Source organism: Leucoraja erinacea, chromosome 32 (assembly GCF_028641065.1).
Source record: "Leucoraja erinacea ecotype New England chromosome 32, Leri_hhj_1, whole genome shotgun sequence".
NCBI classification, from domain to species: domain Eukaryota; kingdom Metazoa; phylum Chordata; class Chondrichthyes; order Rajiformes; family Rajidae; genus Leucoraja; species Leucoraja erinaceus.
This window is the reverse complement of record NC_073408.1, coordinates 10765190-10783880: the sequence shown is the minus strand read 5'-3', so window position 1 is coordinate 10783880 and position 18691 is coordinate 10765190. Positions and strand designations below refer to the sequence as shown.

At 44.3% G+C, this 18691-nt stretch overlaps 1 protein-coding gene across 4 annotated transcripts in view; it reads left to right on the top strand.

Annotated features, from left to right (window-relative positions):
* LOC129712360 (ubiquitin carboxyl-terminal hydrolase 2-like) overlaps positions 1 to 18691 on the top strand; it is a 109215-nt gene that overhangs the window by 28965 nt on the left and 61559 nt on the right. For all 4 annotated transcript variants that reach the window (XM_055660716.1, XM_055660713.1, XM_055660715.1 and 1 more), the window contains exon 2: positions 17849 to 18588. In XM_055660716.1, the coding sequence (XP_055516691.1) occupies positions 17890 to 18588 (699 nt within the window). In that variant the 5' untranslated portion in view covers positions 17849 to 17889. The remainder of the gene's footprint in view (positions 1 to 17848; positions 18589 to 18691) is intronic.

Here is an 18691-nt window from a genome sequence, read left to right as displayed (position 1 = left end):
TTCAGAGTAATTTTTTATATAAAGAAAGATTCAGACAAGATGCTAACAGTCATCTGAATGCATACTTTTGCTTGTCTGATGTCATGGATTCTGCAGTTTAATATTTCTGGGATGTTTGTCCTGATTTGGAATGAATACTAAATCTACGTTTGTTCAGATCTCTCAGAACAATCTGTTCCAGAAAGTTTGGTTGGTGGTGGGGGAGGGAGGTAATAAAGTCACTGTCTCCGATGTAAAACTGGAGATACTTGAGCTGTTCTCATGCCTCAAATTATATGTTGTCATTTGCAGCAAATGGACTGATGAAAGCATCAGTACCAAACTGTTTGTAATGCTTTCTGATAACTGTTTTTGTAAAATTGGATCAGAACTGCATCCACTTCACTGTGACTTTGTGTAATAATGATTGTTCTTTAGTCATTGCCGCCCACAAGAATTCACCTTAAACTCAAATATCACTAAGAGTCAGTGCTATGTCTCAGTATTAAAGTTTACTTTGTGTAATGTAAGTGTTTTTCTTAAGTAGTCCCTGCTGTCTTGAACATAGTTATTGATCGAATGGACTGTGAAGAAATGGATAAACCTTTCCTGGTAAATATGGATATCCAGCTACACCAATGAACACCTCCACAAATACCCATTTAAAAGTCAATACTGAGACTTTGAAAATGGTGGATCTGACTGAGAAACCTTTGTGTTCTGCTTTTACCCAACTCCTTTGTGTCCTTGCAGTTTTAAATATTACAGTTAGATCCTCTCTTGTAGAAAAATAAATGAACTGATGTCATTGCTGCAATTTGCAGCACGTAGAATAAGGGAGTTCGGTATCTCGATAAACGCAAGGAATCATGGGATTTGTCACAGGCCATTCGGGATTTTAAAAAGCGAATGCAGCGCTGTATAAACTGTGTACAATATTGTTAACTATTCTACTAAGGAATTAATCTAGAATTCTGTCAACTCAATAGCTTCCTTTCTTGTTCTGCTGTTCACACGCAACTTACACAGTGCCAGTTCTTGTTCAGTTCATTAATCTGCAATTATGAGATATTCAAAAACATTTTTTAATATTATTTTCATTTAATCCTTAATGTGTTTGCTACTGGAATAAGAAAATATTACTTGTTTGAAACATTTTCTTATCTTTATTCATAATTTATGTGTAAAAATAAATTTAATCTGAGGCAGGCAGCAACTATCAGTGTGATGCTTGATGCTTTACCTACAGGCAGTGTGACTGTACCGTTAAGGAAAATATTTATCTTTGAGAAAACTGAGTATAGGGTTTGCCCTGCGAAGGAGCCACAATCCGATATAAGACATTTAACTGCGAAATGCCTGCTGTTTAGTATTGGATAGATTGAGTGGAGGGTCTGTGCTGTTCCAAGTTTGCGGTGGTTGTGGTGTTTTCCTCAGCCATCTTGCCCAGTGCACGTTGACCAGCACACTTTGCCAGCCCTTGTTAGCAGAGGCTCTTTGTGCAGGTGTTACCCGAAGCCCAATAGTTTTGTGGAGGTTTTGCGTTAGCATCGGGCACGCAACGAGCTAGCGAGAGGGCTGGTGGATCAGATCAGTCCAGGTTGCCGAGTGGCTGAAGGATGGATTTTAATGGGTCGTTATTAAACTGTTCCGTCTGTGCAGGATCGCCAGCTCTCTCTCTCTCCCAGATCCCACACCCCAACTGTCGACAAAGTCTGATTGAGAAAATGCTCCCACTTGTATTACTGGTTGGCTCCACATTTGCCCACTCGCTGAGGCAGGCAGCGTCTCCTTCAAAGAGAGCGAGAATAGGTCCTGTCAACTAGGGAGCAGTGACCCACTCCTGAGTGAAGCCTCTAGTTTGGCTCTGGTTCAAATGGCTGCAAATTCTCATAATTATCACCGCCCGGTCACCCGGACCCAGCTCCCAACTGTGTGCCCTGACAGACTGGATCCAACCCCAGAGGTTAACGCAACAGCATCTTTATTTAAACCAACCCACCTCAAGTTTAACCAGCCTGTTGGAATCCAATCTGAAATTTCCAACCTACCTCCCACACAGCACATTCTCCTCGTTTCCTTCAATCCTGGAAGGTTGTTTAGCTAGGAATGTAAGGGCTGTCTCAAATTAGTTGACCTCACAACTTGTAATTCGTGTAAATCAATATCGAATATGAATGGCTGTGACTCAGGCTAATGCAAGAGAATTTGATAATTAACGGGTTCGTTCCAGGCATTCTTGCGTTTTCAAGGCTGGTGCTGTATTGAGTCAATAATTTAAATCGATGAAATTGTGGGTTTGTGCAGCCTGCAGTACGCAGTGGCCTACTGCTGACATATTTGACGGATACATTTATTTATAAATCTCATTGAAATGAATGAGCAGGTCCATACACACACAGTAGTCCAGCTGGCGGGAATGTTTATCCCGAATGACCCATGACCTGGGCATGCGCAGTTGTAATACCGAACTCGCTTATTTCCTTTCCTCTCCTGCTTGCTTTATGGAACATATCTTAATGTTGGGGTTGCTCATCACTGCCAACTGCACTGTAGCTCTGTTTTTCTCTGAGTTAACTGTACTGCCACTCTGTCTGAAGAAGGGTCTCGACCCGAAACATCACCCATTCCTTTTCTCTAGAAATGCTGCCTGTCCCACTGAGTTTTTGCGTCTATCTTCTGTAAAACTATTCTAGTAAACTGTTTTACATTGTTTTGCTCTTGGTGATTCCAATATTCAGTCTCGGGACACAGGAGGTGAGATTTGACCCATTGAGTCTATGCCCACATTCAGAGCCTACCCATCAGTTTTCTTCTCAAACTTGTTTCCCCATCAGTACCTTTTCTCACGTGACTATCAACTTTCCCTTGATTTTCCTGACACTCACCTACACCAGCAGCAATTAACCTATCAACCAACATACCTTTGTGATCTGGGATGAAACTAGAACACACGGGAGAGACACGTGGTTATAGAGAGAACATGCAAACCCCGTCACACAAACCCCGCCTATGTCACGGCTGAACCTGGATCACTGGATCTGTACTACCCGCTGCACTGCTTGGCTGGCCTATCTCTGTTTCTACTGTCAATGTACAAGTTATGTGAACTGTTCTAAACAGAGTTCAGAGTGCATGAATATATCTACCCCTTGATGATAGGCTGCAACCTGTAACATTTGTTCACCTTTAGTTGTCTCCAGTGACAGTAGTTTTCCGATGTTTCATGTCTGACACTGAACCATCACTTGGAATCCAAGGAATGGATCATAAGAGTAGAACTCTTTCATTTTTAGGTGATGCCTTACTACAGCATAACTATTCCAGTTACGGAAATTTAGTTTATTATTGTCCTGTGTGTCCCGAGGTGCAGTGAAAGCTTTTGTTGAGTGCTAACCAGTCAGCAGAAAGACAATCCATGATTACAATCGAGCCATCCACAGTGCACAGATGCATAATAAAGGGAATTTGTACGTTCAACTCTGAAACCCAATTTCTCCTCTCCTGAAACTTGCTTTGCTCCTTAATTTATACTTTTACCTTCATGCATTCACTCAGATATCTACATGCCTCTCCATGATCTATTCATTAATGCTGTAAGCTTTGATTTGTTAAATATATTAAATCCAGGAACCAGAAATACAAAGAAAGAGTTTAATATCATCTATAATCAGTACTGTACTTGACCTGAAACTAGTAAGGCACTGATCAGTCATTGTGCAGCACTGCAATGCAGTACTGGTGGGATCAGATCTGACACTGCATAATACTAAGGTAGAGTACTGGTGAATGTAAAGGGGTCTTGATGTAATGCTGGGGTACTCGTCAGTAAAGCAACATGCATTCATGCAACACCTTCAGCATCCCAAAGCAATTAGGATAGGGATTAATTAAAAAACAGATCAGAGAGAGTAATTTAAAGGCGAACCTAGTGGAAAGAAGGATAGAATGGTTCAGGGCACTGGAGATGTAATAAGGCATTTTTAAAATAGTGTAAATATGTGATTTGAAATTGATCTTGAGGCCAAGAGGATGCCATGGTTACAAACAATCTGATTCAGCCTCAAGACAGTTGCCAACGATAGTGATTAAACTACGACGAGTGATCGTAGCAGATACAGGTCTTTTACTAGAATGCTAAAGAATGTTACTAGTGAGTATGAATCTATTATGGGGTACAATATTACTGAGACTGGTTTATTCTTCTTATACTGGGGTACAGTGCTACTAGTGGGTGCAGATCTATTTCTTTATACAAGGTAGACACAAAATGCTGGAGTAACTCAGCGGGTGAGGCAGCATCTTTGGAGAGGAATGGGCGACGTTTCGGGTCGAGACCCTTCAGACTGTCGGGGAGGGGGCGGGACAAAGATAGAATGTAGTCGGAGACAGTAAGACTAGTGGGAGAACTGGGAAGGGGATGGAGAGAGAGCAAGGGCGATCATACATTTTATTTCTTTATACAACCATATTAATCTAATACATCTTACTTAAGGTAATAACCAAAGAACTACTCGAAGATCTTTTTTCAGAATTTGTTTTTTTACATTAATAAGACTGATGTTGGCAATATATTTTGTAATATCAAAATGCATTTTGCTCAACGGATAATGGATTAAAATGTGGAAATAAACCTGATTAGTAAAAGCATGTGCGACAAATTATGACTTCCCACTGGCAGATATTAGTGTCAATATTAAAATGGTAACAATTTGTAATATTAAACAAGTTCTAAATCATAAACTGCAGATGTAGGAAAATCGAAATAAAAACTGAATATTCTGCAAACATCCAGTACTTCAGGCAGCAACTGGTAAACGACAAACCTGTTAAAATAGCAGGCCAAAACTCCTTCAAAGGAACTGAAAAAAATGAGAAAACAAGTTGGTTGTAATTTGCAGTTGAATGCGGGGCAGGGATGCATTGGACAGAGGAAATATTTTGGTAGGATGTTGCCAGGGTTGCTGGGGTGATACATTGTTTATAAAGCTGTCTGATGTTAGATTAATGAGGGCAATGAAATGCAGGTCAGAACTATTGAAGAGAACTAAAACCAAAAGAATGTTAGAAATGATCAGCATATCAGGCAGCGTCTGTGGAGGGATAAAAAACAAGTTCATGGCCAAATGGATAAACTTTCAACACCAATGGCCAGTTCTGACACGGAGAGAGAGAAAGCAAATTATCTGAAATTGTTAAATTTGACATTTGAGCCAGGAAGGCTGCAACATGCCATATTGAAAGTGACAAGCTGTTCTCAAGATTAACTTGCACCTATTGGAATGGTGCAGGAGTCCAGAGAGTGTCAGTCGGATGCAGAATTAAAGTGATAGGGGATTGGAAGCTCGGGTCATACCACTGGACTAAACAAGTGATCTCCTCACTTTCTCCAGTGTGAAGGAGACCACAACATAAGATGATAGTGATCCTTTGCCTCTCTACTCCATCAGTCTGAAGAAGGTACTGACGTGAAATGGCTTCTGTCCATTTCCATCCACAGATACTGACAGGCCCGCTTAGTTCTTCCAATAGCCTGTTTTTGCATTAAATTAGGCGAAGAATGAGGAGGAATTTCCTTAGTCAGAGGGTGGTGAATCTGCGGAATTCATTGCCACAGACGGTTGTGGAGTCCAAGTCAATGGATATTTTTAAGGTGGAGATTGATAGGTTGTTGATTAATATACGGGTATCAGGGGTTATGGGGAGAAGGCAGGAGAATGGGGTTGAGAGGGAAAGATAGATCAGCCATGATTGAATAGGCTCGCTGGCCCGAATGGCCCAATTCGGCTCCTTGAACATATGAAGAATGATGGGGTCATGGTCATGGTATGAGGAGATCACTGAGAGAAGACATTTGTGTTCCGTGCGATTGAAGTTTAATGTTTAGAGATAAAGTGTAGAATAGGCCCTTTGAACTATCGAGTCCACACCGACCAGTAATCACCAATATACAAGTTCTGTGCTACACACTAGAGACAATTTACCCAGAGCATCCAGTGAAAACCCACGAGGTCACAGGAAGAACATACCACCTCCGTACAGAGACAGCACTTATAGTCAGGATCGAACTGGGGGCCTCTGGTGCTGTAAGGCAACACCTCTACTGCTGTGTCACTGCATGGCTGTTCACTAAATTACAAAAGCACCCGCCTTGCCAATTTATTCGGATCCTTTTGGTTTCTGTTCTCAGCAGCAGTACTGACTTCCAATTCACTTGCTTCACATTCCTTTACTTTCCATCCCAGCCCTTAGTGATGCATCAATCAGACAGCATTGTTAATGGTGCATCACCATGGCAACCCAGGCCTTGCCCTGTTCCTTTGTCCTATCCTTCCACCCACACAGTCTGCCTGTAATTGAAAACTAATCTGCTTTCACACTCTCCCAGTTCTGATGAAGGTGCTTTTAGTGTGACCCATTAGGTCTGACTCATTTTTCCACAGATGCTGACTGACCTGCTGAGTATTTCCAGCATATTCATGTTTATATTAACTACACCTTTGCTGGGATGGATTAGGCCTTGGATCTAATAAATGTTTTAGTCTCCAGGTAATGTTTTGCAGCAGAACATTGGGAGTTGATGAAAGTTAGTGTTTACTCCTGAAGTTCTCACAGACGTTATTTTAAATCTTCCCTGCTCATCTGTCAATTAATCTCTCTTTTGCACTGTCCCTCCGTGGGGCACTCTCCTTCCCTTCTGCGCCCATCCACTGTGTCGCTTGCCCCATCCTTCCCGCATCCTCCCTCTTTCCTGTCTTCCTCACTCCCTATCCCCTCCTCACTCTCTCTCTGGTCCTCCCAACGTGTGTTATCGCCCCAACCTTCTTCCACCCCATTCCAAACAGTCTGGCTGTCTTGCATACTCTTTCCACCCCCCCTGTACTCTCCAGCCTCCAATATCGTATTGTCTGCCCATCCTAGTCCGAATTCCTGCTCCTTGTGCAGTTTAACCTGCACCTTACTAGTTTCATTCGAGTAGCTTGTGTTTGAAGTTCCAGTGGGAACCAGCCTGACACTTGGGGTCTTGGCTCTTTCTTCCAGAGTGTTCTCTGACGAATTTCAGTCTTCAGCCACCATCCTGTCTCTTGTTGACAAAAGTTTGTTCTCGCTTCAGGTCCAGGTCCCATGCCAGCTTTTGGCGCTGTTACAATAGCACACAGTTTTCGGCAGCTTTACTTTGGCTTCTGCCTCGTGCTCTCTGTGCAACAGCTTGTTTCCAAGGTTACGTGGCCTGTGCCTGTCGCAGCTCCCCTGTTGGTAATCATTCGGCAACGAGAAAAAACTGTGGTACTTAAAGTCGGGAAGCTGCAGAGTCCTGGAGCTGTGCGGAGGTGTAGGAATAGCAGCACCGTGAAACCAAGGTTAGAAATTGCGAAGGGGGTATGAACAAGGCACTGGCTGGCTAAGACACCATCATTTCACTTCAATAAGTCACCATGATTTGTTTCCAGTCTTGGGTGTGGTGACTTGTGGAGCAGCTGAGCAAGAGACAGTGTAAGGTGGTGCCAAAGGCAAATTGACATCCTTCACATCTGACCCTCGGTGCTGCACGCCTCGACACTACCCTGTCTAGCATGCAGTGGTGGTCCACTCTGCTCCACGCTCAAGAGCCAACATTTCCCTCTCCAGGAGCATTCACCCACTCCACCCCACCCCACCCCAAGGTATACCATCTATTCTTTGCTGAGATCCCTGATGTATGTGATTATGTAACCTGGACTGAAATGTAATCTGGGTAAGTGTGAGGTGTTGCACTTGAGAGGTCAAATGTAAGGGAAATATAGACAGCTAAAGTTAAGTATTGATGTACAGAGTGATCTTGATATCTAAGCCTATAGCACCTTGACAGGTGCAACACAAGTAGATAGGGTGGTAAAGAAGGCATGTGGTCTGATGCCTTCACTGGTCGGGGCATTGAGTATAAGAGTCAGGAAGTCATTTAGCTTTATAAAACTGCTTAAGTCACCTTCGGAATATACTGTGCAGTTTTGAACACCTCATTACAGCAAGGATGTTGGAGCTTTGGAGAGGGTGCAGAGGAGGTTTACGGGATTGCTGTCTGGATTGGAAGGTATTCGTTATTAAGAGAGGTTGTCAAAATTAGATTGTTTTCTCTGGAACATCAGAGGCATGGATACGGTAGACTGTCAGAACCTTGTCCCCAAGGTGGAAAAGTTAAAGACTAGAGGGCAGAGCTGAGATGAGCGGGGGAAAGTTTAAAGGGGATGTGCGAGACAAGTTTTTCTACACAGAAACTGGTATGGAACGGGCTGCGGAGGTGGTGGTGGAAGCAGACACGATAGTGGCTTTTAAGATGAATTTAGATTGGCACATGAATATTCAGGGAATGGAGGGATATGGTTCACGTGCCGGCAGAAGGGATTAGTTCAACTTGGTATCATGTTTGTCATCGACGTCATGGGCTGAAGCACTGCTCCTGCGCTGTAATCTTCCATGTCCTATGCTTTCTACGTCCAGTACTCCCCCCTCTAACAAGACAGTGACTCCCAATATTGCATGCAATGTCAGTCCTCAGTACCAGTTTCTCCAGGCGAGTGTCCCAAGCACTCATTCCCACTCCTGATTCCGTTTGGATTTGGTCAGAATCACTCTGCAGTCATGGTGTCAGCTGAGGGAGAGTGATTGAATCGGAAACTAAGCCTCTGTGAGCAGACATTGGCTAAACTAAATGCTAGGATGAAGATTTGAATCAGCTGCTGTGTGTGCGCACAGGCCTGGATTTAATGTACGATCCATGCTGTGCTAAATGCTGTAATAATGTGGCCATCCAGTGACCCCTGCTGGCTTGTGTGACCATAGTCTGGGGCAGGGTGAAGCCTACACTGTACAATACCATAAAAAGCAGCAAATGTTTCGGCTCGTGTTCAGCTGGGTTAAATAGCAGTGAAACCTGGACCATTAGTGCTCCTCTGGGAGGGAGGCAATGAGCTCCCATAGGACAGAATGAACAAGTTTGAGATAAAAATGCAGTAAAAATAGCTTTGGACAATATTCTATTGGGCAGTGTCGTTAATTGTAAGGAAATATCTTTCTTATCTTGTTTTAAAAGGAGCAAGCTCCAGTTTCATGTTCCCATTGGCTGCAGTTCACTGCAGGGCTCCACTTACTTGAAGCTGAATATCATTCCATCGAACCAGGGCAGTACCAGGATTCAGTTTCACTTGTGATAGCGTGTGCCTTCACTGACCCACTTCAGGCTGTCAAGCTGAAGCTACTCGGGTGGCATCAGCAACGCAGGTTAATTCCTATAACTTTTGAAACCCTCGTTCCTGCACTCCTCCCTAGTTTTTACCACACCTCCCTACCCTCCTCAGCCCTGCAACTCTCAAAGCTATAGGCTTCCGTGCTTTGTGCCAGCACATGATTGCTGGAATTTCCCTGCATAAATCTCCTATTCTCACTCTTTTTCTGTCGGTGTTCTGCTTCATACCTACTAACTGCCCAAGCTTTTAGTTACTTGTCCACAATCTTGTGGTGTGGTGTCAATTTTGTTTGCTTGCACTCTTTATTAATTTAAGAATGCTGTATCAATGGAAATTGTTGTAGAGTTGATAAAAGTCTTGAGGTGTTGTTTCCACTGGAGTGTCGTGAATTTAGCAGCCAATCTGTGTACAGAAAGAGCCACAATAGCGATGACGTTTTCTTGTAGCAATACAGAAGGAGGCTCTTTAGTTTACTGGATCCATGCCAGTTCCCATCGGAGTAATCCCATCTCCCTCCCTATTTCCTAGTATTCTCGCATTGTATTCTCCCTTGCACATGTCCATAGCTTCCCGAGCACTAACACTATCCTACACACTTTGAACGATTTATAGTTTTTACCAAAGCCAATTAACCTACAAAACTGTACATCTTTGGATTGTGGAAGGAAAAGGAGCATCCGGGGAAATCCACGCAGTCACGGGGAGAACGTACAAACTGCGTGTAGACAGCACCTATAGTCAGGATCGAACCTGGGTCTCTGGCACTGTTAGGCAGCAGCTATACCGCTGTGCCACTGTGCCATCCCTAAATCAACCAAAGTCGGCAATTACTTAACTTTAGGATATGGCAGGAAACCCATGTGTTCTCAAGGGAAATGTAAACTCCACACTGAAGGTCAGGATTGAATCTGGAGCTGGAGCAATGAAACAGCAGCAGTACCCCCTACCCAGTGATTAGAACATTTTAATATGGCCGTGGATATTTGAAAGGGTAGATGCAGACCATTTTTTTAAATTTGCAATCAAAGGACACATGCATTATTTTCTTGCTTAAATCCTGGCTCTTACATGGATAGAGATTTTATTTGGATTTGCTGAATTTATTCAAGGTCGGGATTGGCACCCATTTAAATAAAAAGGATATGAGGAGAGATTGGGAGAGTAGTATTGGGGCCCAGACTAGATGAGCCATGATGCCATTCAGTAGTATAGAGGGGACAACAACCCTCTTTATTTCTTGCATCTCATCCTTATTGACCAAAAATTGATCTGAACCTTCGAATTTGATATAAGTTGGTAATATTCACAGACATCCTTTCCTGAAGGGTATTTGTAAATTGGATTTCATAATCCATTTAAAAACTAAAGTTGGTTTCCATTTTAACTAATTGCTCAATTTACAACCGATCCTCATAGCACTTCTGCATATGACATTAAAATCAACTCGATTTGAATTTATAATCTCCTCCAGCCATGGTTGAATTAGAATTTATATCTCTGACAATTGTCTTCTCAATTGGAATGGTGAGATATAATCTTGGCATGATGTTCAGCACAGATATTGTGGGCCAAAGGGCCTACTCTTGTGCTGTGCTGTTCTTTGTACTGTTTCCCAGTAATTTAAAGGCACGACGGGAGCAATGTAGTTATTAATAGTTCAATGTAGTGACATTGCCTGCGTGAGCAGTTTGGGGGTGAGTTTTGTGTCTGCCATGTCACTCTGGAAGTGGTGTCATTTGTAGGCCTAAATCAGTCGGGGCAGCAGTTTTCATTTCTGAAGACCATTAGTGGTCTGAACACAAAATACTGGAGGAATTTGGTGGGTCAGGCAGCATCTGGGTATGGAGAGGTGAATTATCGGGTTGGCCCCTTCTTCAGATTGATTCAGAAGGGTCCAGACCGGAAAGGTCACCTACCCTTTTTCTCTATAGATGCCGCCTGCCTGCAGAGTTACTCTAGTGTTTTGCGACTCTCTTTGCAATAATTACAGCCTGTCTAGTTTCACTCGCATTCCGTGTATGAATGTTAAAATCCCATTCCTTGCTACAGCCAGCAGGAGTTCACCACGCGCATTCTTCCGCCCTGTCCTGTTCATCCACACACTTCCACCCACCCACGAGCCAGTGGATAGTGGTCAGAGTAAAAGCCTGGCTGAAAACTTCCACTTTGCAAACCAGGATCTACCAAGGCCAGTCACACCAGCCCTGCGAAGAAGATGTCAATCACTTCCTTGCGTAAGAAGGAACTGCAGATGCTGGTTTAGATAGACACAAAAAGCAGGAGTAATGTCAAAGTTCCAATGTCGTACTTTTTCTTTTATATTGTCTACCATATGGGAATGGTAGATGTTGAGAAAAACAGTTTCTCAGTCTCCATTCTTAAACTGTGTGTTTGCGTATACTGTATTTGTGGGCGTAAGTGTCTGTTTTTTCTCTCTATGTGTGTCAATAGCTTATTCTTGTATCCGTATTTCGCTCTGCATGTTTATAAGGTCATTTTGTTGTAGCCAACAAGCCCAGACCTGCCTGTAAACATGACTCCCTCTCTCTGTAAACCAAAGATCTATGATCTTTGCTGTAAATGCTCGCTCGCTGCTGTGTTGTCCTGCAGTGTAGTCTGGGATATTTGTAATCAAAGCAGTTGCCATAGTGACCACAGGAAGCTGTTTAGCTATGTTGGAAGTAATGAACATGCTGCCTGATATCGAGAGAAGAATGAGAAATGGAAGTAGGTTTTTTTGACTTATTCAGTTTTCCTCATCCCAATCTTTGTTCTCTCTGTACACACTGCAAAGTCTCTGATCTGTGCTGTAATTTACAAAGTTCTGTATTAACTTCAGAAGGACTGATTCCTGCATATTTATTTCTGTGTTTATCAGTGCCAGCACAGATTCTCAGGGTATGTTCATCTTGAGCTAGACTCTGAGTAAAGCTCCCTCTGGACTGTCCCATAGGACATCCGTGTGCCAGACTCAACAACAACAACAACAACAGGATAACATTAGATCCTCTAAACTGTTCCAAGAAATATTCTCATGATGGGCACTCACCAGGCTAGATGCAGACTAAAGCACCCTCCGCACTGGCCTAGCTAAGGGGCACAGCACCTGAATGGTGCTCCCCAGTGCACAAACAGCAGTACTACTTGCCCCATTCACCACAGTATCTTGCAGCTGAGAGTAACAGGTTATGCCACTCTCAATCTCTTCCGCTGCCTCCCCCACGCACACTTGACTCGGAGCCAACATGAAAGACATTTCTCTGCACAACTTGGTGGACGGTGAACTTGTATCTCGGAAAGAACAGGACAATGCTTCATGCTCTCTGCCTGACATTACGAAATGGAAGATGCAATACTTTTAGAAGGCTTTTCAAAGCACATATTGAAGCTGTGATTCCTGGATCCAACTGAGTTCTTACTCTTCTGCAAGCAGTATTTTGGAAGTTTATGCATGTTCTCTCCTCATCTGTGGTCTCACCAAGTCCAGCTGACATTGATTTTATAGCAGGAAGGCCATGGATGGTCAGGATAAATTCTGAGGAGCATTGCGTAATTAGAAGGTGAAAGGGATGCAGTTGGGGCCTTTGCAGTGTTTACAGGATTTGTTACAGTGGTTTAACAAAAAGTGTTTCCTCTGGTAAATATTTAGATGTGGGAATCCGAAACCTAGAAACATATAACATAGGCGCAGGAGTTGGCCCTTTGAGCCATTCAATATGATCTTTGCCGATCATCCAAAATCAGTACCCCGTTCCTTCTTTTTCCCCATATCTCTTGATTCTGTTAGCCCTTAGAGCTAAATCTAACACTCTTGATAATATCCAGTGAATTGGCCTCCACTGCCTTCTGTAGCAGAGAATAAACAGTGTTATGATGATGGGTCTGATGACTGTACTATTGAGAATGAGTTAAACTGTCTATATCCATCTTCTACTGGAACTTGCTGCTGGTATTAGGCATGTATAAGTTGGTAATACTGTATATTCACCTCAAAGCAACAATGCTGAAGGTTTGAATCCCTGAACATAAATATCCAGTCTGACACGCCAGTCCATATCAGGGAATGTTATATTGACAGCAGCACCAACAAATAAAATGGCCCTACAGCATGGAAACAGGCACTTTGGCGCACCTTGTCCATGCTGACCAAGATCTGAGCTTGACCCATATCGCACTAATCCTTTCCATAAATATTAAACCAAGGCTTACTGTCCCTTCTCAGACAAACATAAAGTTTTGCAGCACAGACTAAAATAAATGCTGGGAATTATCTCAGGTCTATTGTGCATTGTGCCCTTACTTATCAACATCATACACAAAGTTGTATTGTTGTTTTCATGTTCCTATCTGTGGATGGCATATTTATTCAGCCAGTAACCATGTTTCCCACATTACAATTGTGTGATTATTGTTTACATCATTGCACATAAAATGTTTGAGTGGAGTCATATAAATTTACAGTGTTTTGAAGGCTGAAGAGTCATTTTGAATACTGTAATCCAAAACAGTGGGGCACATTTTCCCTGAGTGGACAATGGTTCATTTTAAATTGACGAACCTAGCTGCAGAATAACCAAGTGGGGATTAAGATGTTTCCTGTGCTTTGGTGGGAATCTCTTCCAGCAACTTTGGAGTAAAGGAATAGGTGACATTTAGGGTTGAGATCCTTCTCCAGAGATGTTGCCTGAGTTACTCCAGCATTTTGTGTGTTGATGAATAGTGCTCGGCTTTCACCGGCACCGAGGGGGTTAACCGACAGCCACTGGATAAGGCGAGAGGTGCAGCTGACGGTCCCCGCACCATCGGGGAACGGGTTCCTCGGGAGTTGGAGCAGAGTTGAGCTGGAATTAGCGCTTCTTCTCCATGCTGGCTGTAAGCCTGGGGCCACCACTGCTCCGGGCCGGTGTCCCGTCAGTCCAGGGGTACCCCGGACATCTCCGGCTGCCTTCGGACAGTGATGGGACACTCGGGATGGGATGGGGACGGTCCAGTAGCAATTCAACAGCGCTTGCAGCGCTGGAGACCCGGGTTAGATCCTGGCTACGGATGAAACGCAGGTATATTCACATGCAGCAGCTCAGCTGCCGAGAATGTTTATCTCGAGTGACCTATGACCTGAGCATTCTTAGTTGAAATACTGAACTCGCTGATGATCGTAATTCTGGTTTCTGCATGTTTCCATCTGGCCATTAGATGGAGCTCCAGCCTCACTTTTATTAAGAAACGCTCTCAGGGTTGTACATCACGGAAACCGGCCCTTCAGCGCCCCATATCTATACTGATCTTACTGTCGATCTGTAACAGTCCCATTTTCCTGTATTAGAAACTGCATCCTTCTATGTCTTGTCTACATACAACATAGCAGTTGTCTTGTCTACATAGCATAGCAGTTGTATGTCACCCCACCACCACCTCTGGCTGTACAATCCAGGTATCAGTTGCTCTCCGTGTTGTAAATAAGAAGCCTCTCGGATCTGCTTCCTTTCATATTAAATCTATGCCCAATTAATTTTGAGCAAAAACATTTTTGATCATCAACCCTATCTATGCCATTCATAATCTTGTCTACTTTCAGGTCATTCTTCAGCCTCCTTTGCTCCAGTGAAAACAGGCTCAGCTTATCCAGTCTCTCTCCATTACTAAAGTCCTCCAGCCCGGCAATATCCTGGAGAATCTCATCTGCACTGTTCTTGCATCCATCCATTCTATAAGTTTTGTGCCAAGTTCTAACCAAATTTTTAACCTATTGCGAGCAGCAAGGGTCCAGTATCTATCCTTGTGGTACACCACTAGTTGTGGACCTAATCCGAAAAGCATCCTTCTCCCACATTCTGCCTCCTCTCACTTTTAGATCCAATTACTCAGCTCGCCTTGGATCCCATGTGTCTTGGCCTTCTATAGCAGCTTATTATATGGGCTTTGTAAAATAGTTCAAATATTAAAATGTAAAATGAAATGTGGAGATATAGTGTATGTATTTTTCATTCTAACCATCCATTGGGCAGATAATTGCATTTCCTCTTTTCCACTTCCATCAGTCGAATGTGAAAGATCAGGATGCATAATGGGCCAAAATATAAAAGTGCAGATGGGGTTGAAGAGTTGTGGGAGTTGGTGATGCTTGGAGGGTTGAACTGTGGAGAGATTTGAACCTAAGGACTGTCATTTTAATATTGAGTTGCTGTTAACCTGGGAGCCACTGCAGCTAATTAATCACAGGGGTAATTGGTGAAGAACATTTGATATGAATTAGGATACTGGCAGCAGATATTTGGAGGAGCTCAGGTTTAAGAGGGTGGGTGGTGACAGAGCAACATGAGAACATGGGGACAGCTCAGCCTGGGAACGTGGAGAATGGTTTTGGCAATAGATGACTGTGGCAGTTTTCACAGTAGGTGAAATTGCACAGGAGTTTTTGTGATGGAGAATGGCAACATATCTGAGGATGAAGAGGCATTCTAACTGTTGCACAGGAGTTTTTGTGATGGAGAACGGCAACATATCTGAGGATGAAGAGGCATTCTAACTGTTGCACAGGAGTTTTTGTGATGGAGAATGGCAACATATCTGAGGACGAAGAGGCATTCTAACTGCATCTAATGTGGTTTAGTTCAGTTGATGCCAAGAGAGGGTTGACTAGTAGACGAAACAGAATGTTCCAACTTCATGTGTCATTTAAAACGCATCCAAAGGTTTTCAGACCATCTTTGAGTGGAGGTAATTGGATAGAGGGATAAAGCAAATAGACCAAGAGGGTGGTCTTGTTGCTGTGGTCCTCTACCAGAGTTTATGTTTTTAGTTTAGAGATACAGCGCGGAAACAGGCTCTTCAGCCCACCGAATCTGCACCAACCAGCGATCCCTGCACATCAACACTATCCAACGCACACTAGGGATAATTTACAATTATGCTAAGCCAACTAATCTACAAACCTGTATGTCTTTGGAGTGTGGGAGGAAACCGGAGATCCTGGAGAGACGTGAGCATCAAAGGCTAGCCAGCATTGTGTGTCCACCATTCTGTGCAACCTCTTGGGCTCCTGTATGCTGGAATTTCTGTACCAGGCCATGATGCAACAGTCGATACAGTGGTGCAACGATAGAGTTGCTGCCTTACAGCACCAGAGACCTGGGTTTGATCCTGACCATGGGTGTTATCTGTACCGAGTTTGTACGTTCTCCCTGTGAAACATAGAAACATAGAAATTAGGTGCAGGAGTAGGCCATTCGGCCCTTCGAGCCTGCACTATTCGCCATTCAATATGATCATGGCTGATCATCCAACTCAGTATCCCGTACCTGCCTTCTCTCAATACCCCCTGATCCCCTTAGCCACAAGGGCCAAAACTCCCCTTAAATCCAATGAGGCCTCAACTACCCTCTGTGAGCATTCCAGAGATTCACCACTCTCTGTGTGAAAAAAGTTCTTCTCATCTCGGTGCAACCCCTTGGGCTCCTGTAAGCTGTGATTTCTTGTACCTGGACTTCCCCATGATCGGGAACAATCTTCCTGCATACAGTGTCCAACGCCTAGAATTTTGCTGCCTTACAGCACCAGAGACCTGGGTTTGATCCTGACCATGGGTGTTATCTGTGCCGAGTTTATCCAGTCTTTCTTCACTATCTTGAACCGCACAGGTTTGCTCTGGGTGCTCTGGTTTTCTCCCACATTCTAAAGAAGTACAGGTTTGTAGATTAATAGGCTTCTACAAATTGTCCCGAGTGTGTAGGATAGTAGAATTAGTGTATGGGTGATTGTTGGACTCGGCGGCCGAATGATCTGTTTCCATGCTGTACCTCCAATTTAAACAGTCAGAATACTTTCTACATTTTATTAGACTCTTTAGTCACCTGCGGAACCTCTTTATAATTCTAAGTAGAGTCACTGATGTGCTCTTTGTGATTACAGCTATGTGCTCATTCCAGGACAGGCCATCCACGTTAACGCACAAGATTTTCCCACCCCTCTCCACTGCAATCCTACCCATGAAAACTGTTGCATGGTCTCCTAACTTCTCTTTTCTGAAGGCAACAATTAGCTCCTTGGCCTTGTTGATATTGAGTGAGAGGTTGTTGTTGTTGCAGCAATCAGGCGTGCTATCTCCCTCCTGCAAGCCGACGCATCACCCTCTGTAATTTGGCCATCATCGGCGAATTTGTAGATGGAATTGGAGCTACATTTAGCCACGCAGTCATGGGTGTAAAGAGAGTAGAACAGGGGGCTAAGCATTCGGCATTGGGATCCAATTATATTGATGGTCAGTGAGGAGGAGATACCGACACAGGTTGAAGATTGCCGCCAGGTTTCCTCCTTGAATGAAATTAGTCAGGGTTTTACCAACAATCTGTCAGTTTCCTGCTCGCTGTTGGACTGTTCAATTATTAAATTATTTAAGTTAGATTCCCTATCGGCTGTGATAAGGTTTGAACTTGTGCTGCAGAAAGCGAGGAGTCAGAGTGGTCCCTTTGAGTGAAGGTCTCATCACCGATGGGCTTTGGAGTTTCTAAGGTCATCCGTGGTAATATGGGAGACTTCCCCAAACAAGGTGGGTGTTGGCCAGAAAGCGGCGTGAGAGGCAGGGTGGGAGTGGGGGGAATTGGGGGCAAATGCTTTAATGGTCTGACGTGTGTTTCTTTTACCGGCAGTAAATGCGAGGTGTGGCCTTCTGTGTGAGGTTGAGGTTGACATGTCACGAGTCTCATCGTCCACCACCAAGCGGATCGGGAACTACTCGAGCAGCAGCTTCACCAGCCCCCACTATGGCTCCACGTACCACAGCTACAGCCCCAACCTGGGCACCAGTTACGCGGACAAGGACAAACTGCTCTACAAGCCGATGTACACAGGCTACGTCCCCCGCGCCAACTCGGGCAGGGTGGCCAACAAGTATGCCCTGGAGGTCGACCGTGGCCGGCAGCTCCCTCGGCCCGAGGTGCTGAGTAGACGCAGTGAAAGCTTGAGCCGGGCTCCCTTCAAGGCCTTCCCCGCTGGACTAAGCGGAGGGTACTCCAGCACCTACGGTTACAGCACGGGGAGCAGCCCTTCCACTTACACATCGCCCGCATTGTCCCTGAGTCGAAGGAAATCCATCAGTCAGACGGAACTAAACCGGGACCTGCTGAACCTCCACATGGTGGATACGTACCAGCTGAACACTGTGAAGAGCCCCTCGCTCAGTCGACGTGACGCAGACCCCCACCAGGTATCCCGCAGGAGTGAGGTTGGAGATGCCTACTGCACCAAGGGCTCTGGTGCTTATGGCCTGCCACGCAGTGTGACCCAAGAGACCATAACCGCTTCGTTCAAAAGCACGGACCGCTTCAGCCCAGCCTGGGAGAGGAGTGGGAGCAGCAGCAGCTGTGGGTCGCCCGTCCGAGACACACCAGTAAGTGCGGGGTTGGCATAAAGATCAAACTGTTGAGTGGGTGCAATCATGTAGCCTTTATTTATTTTTTTCACCTTTTCATGTATATGCCCATTCCTCTTCT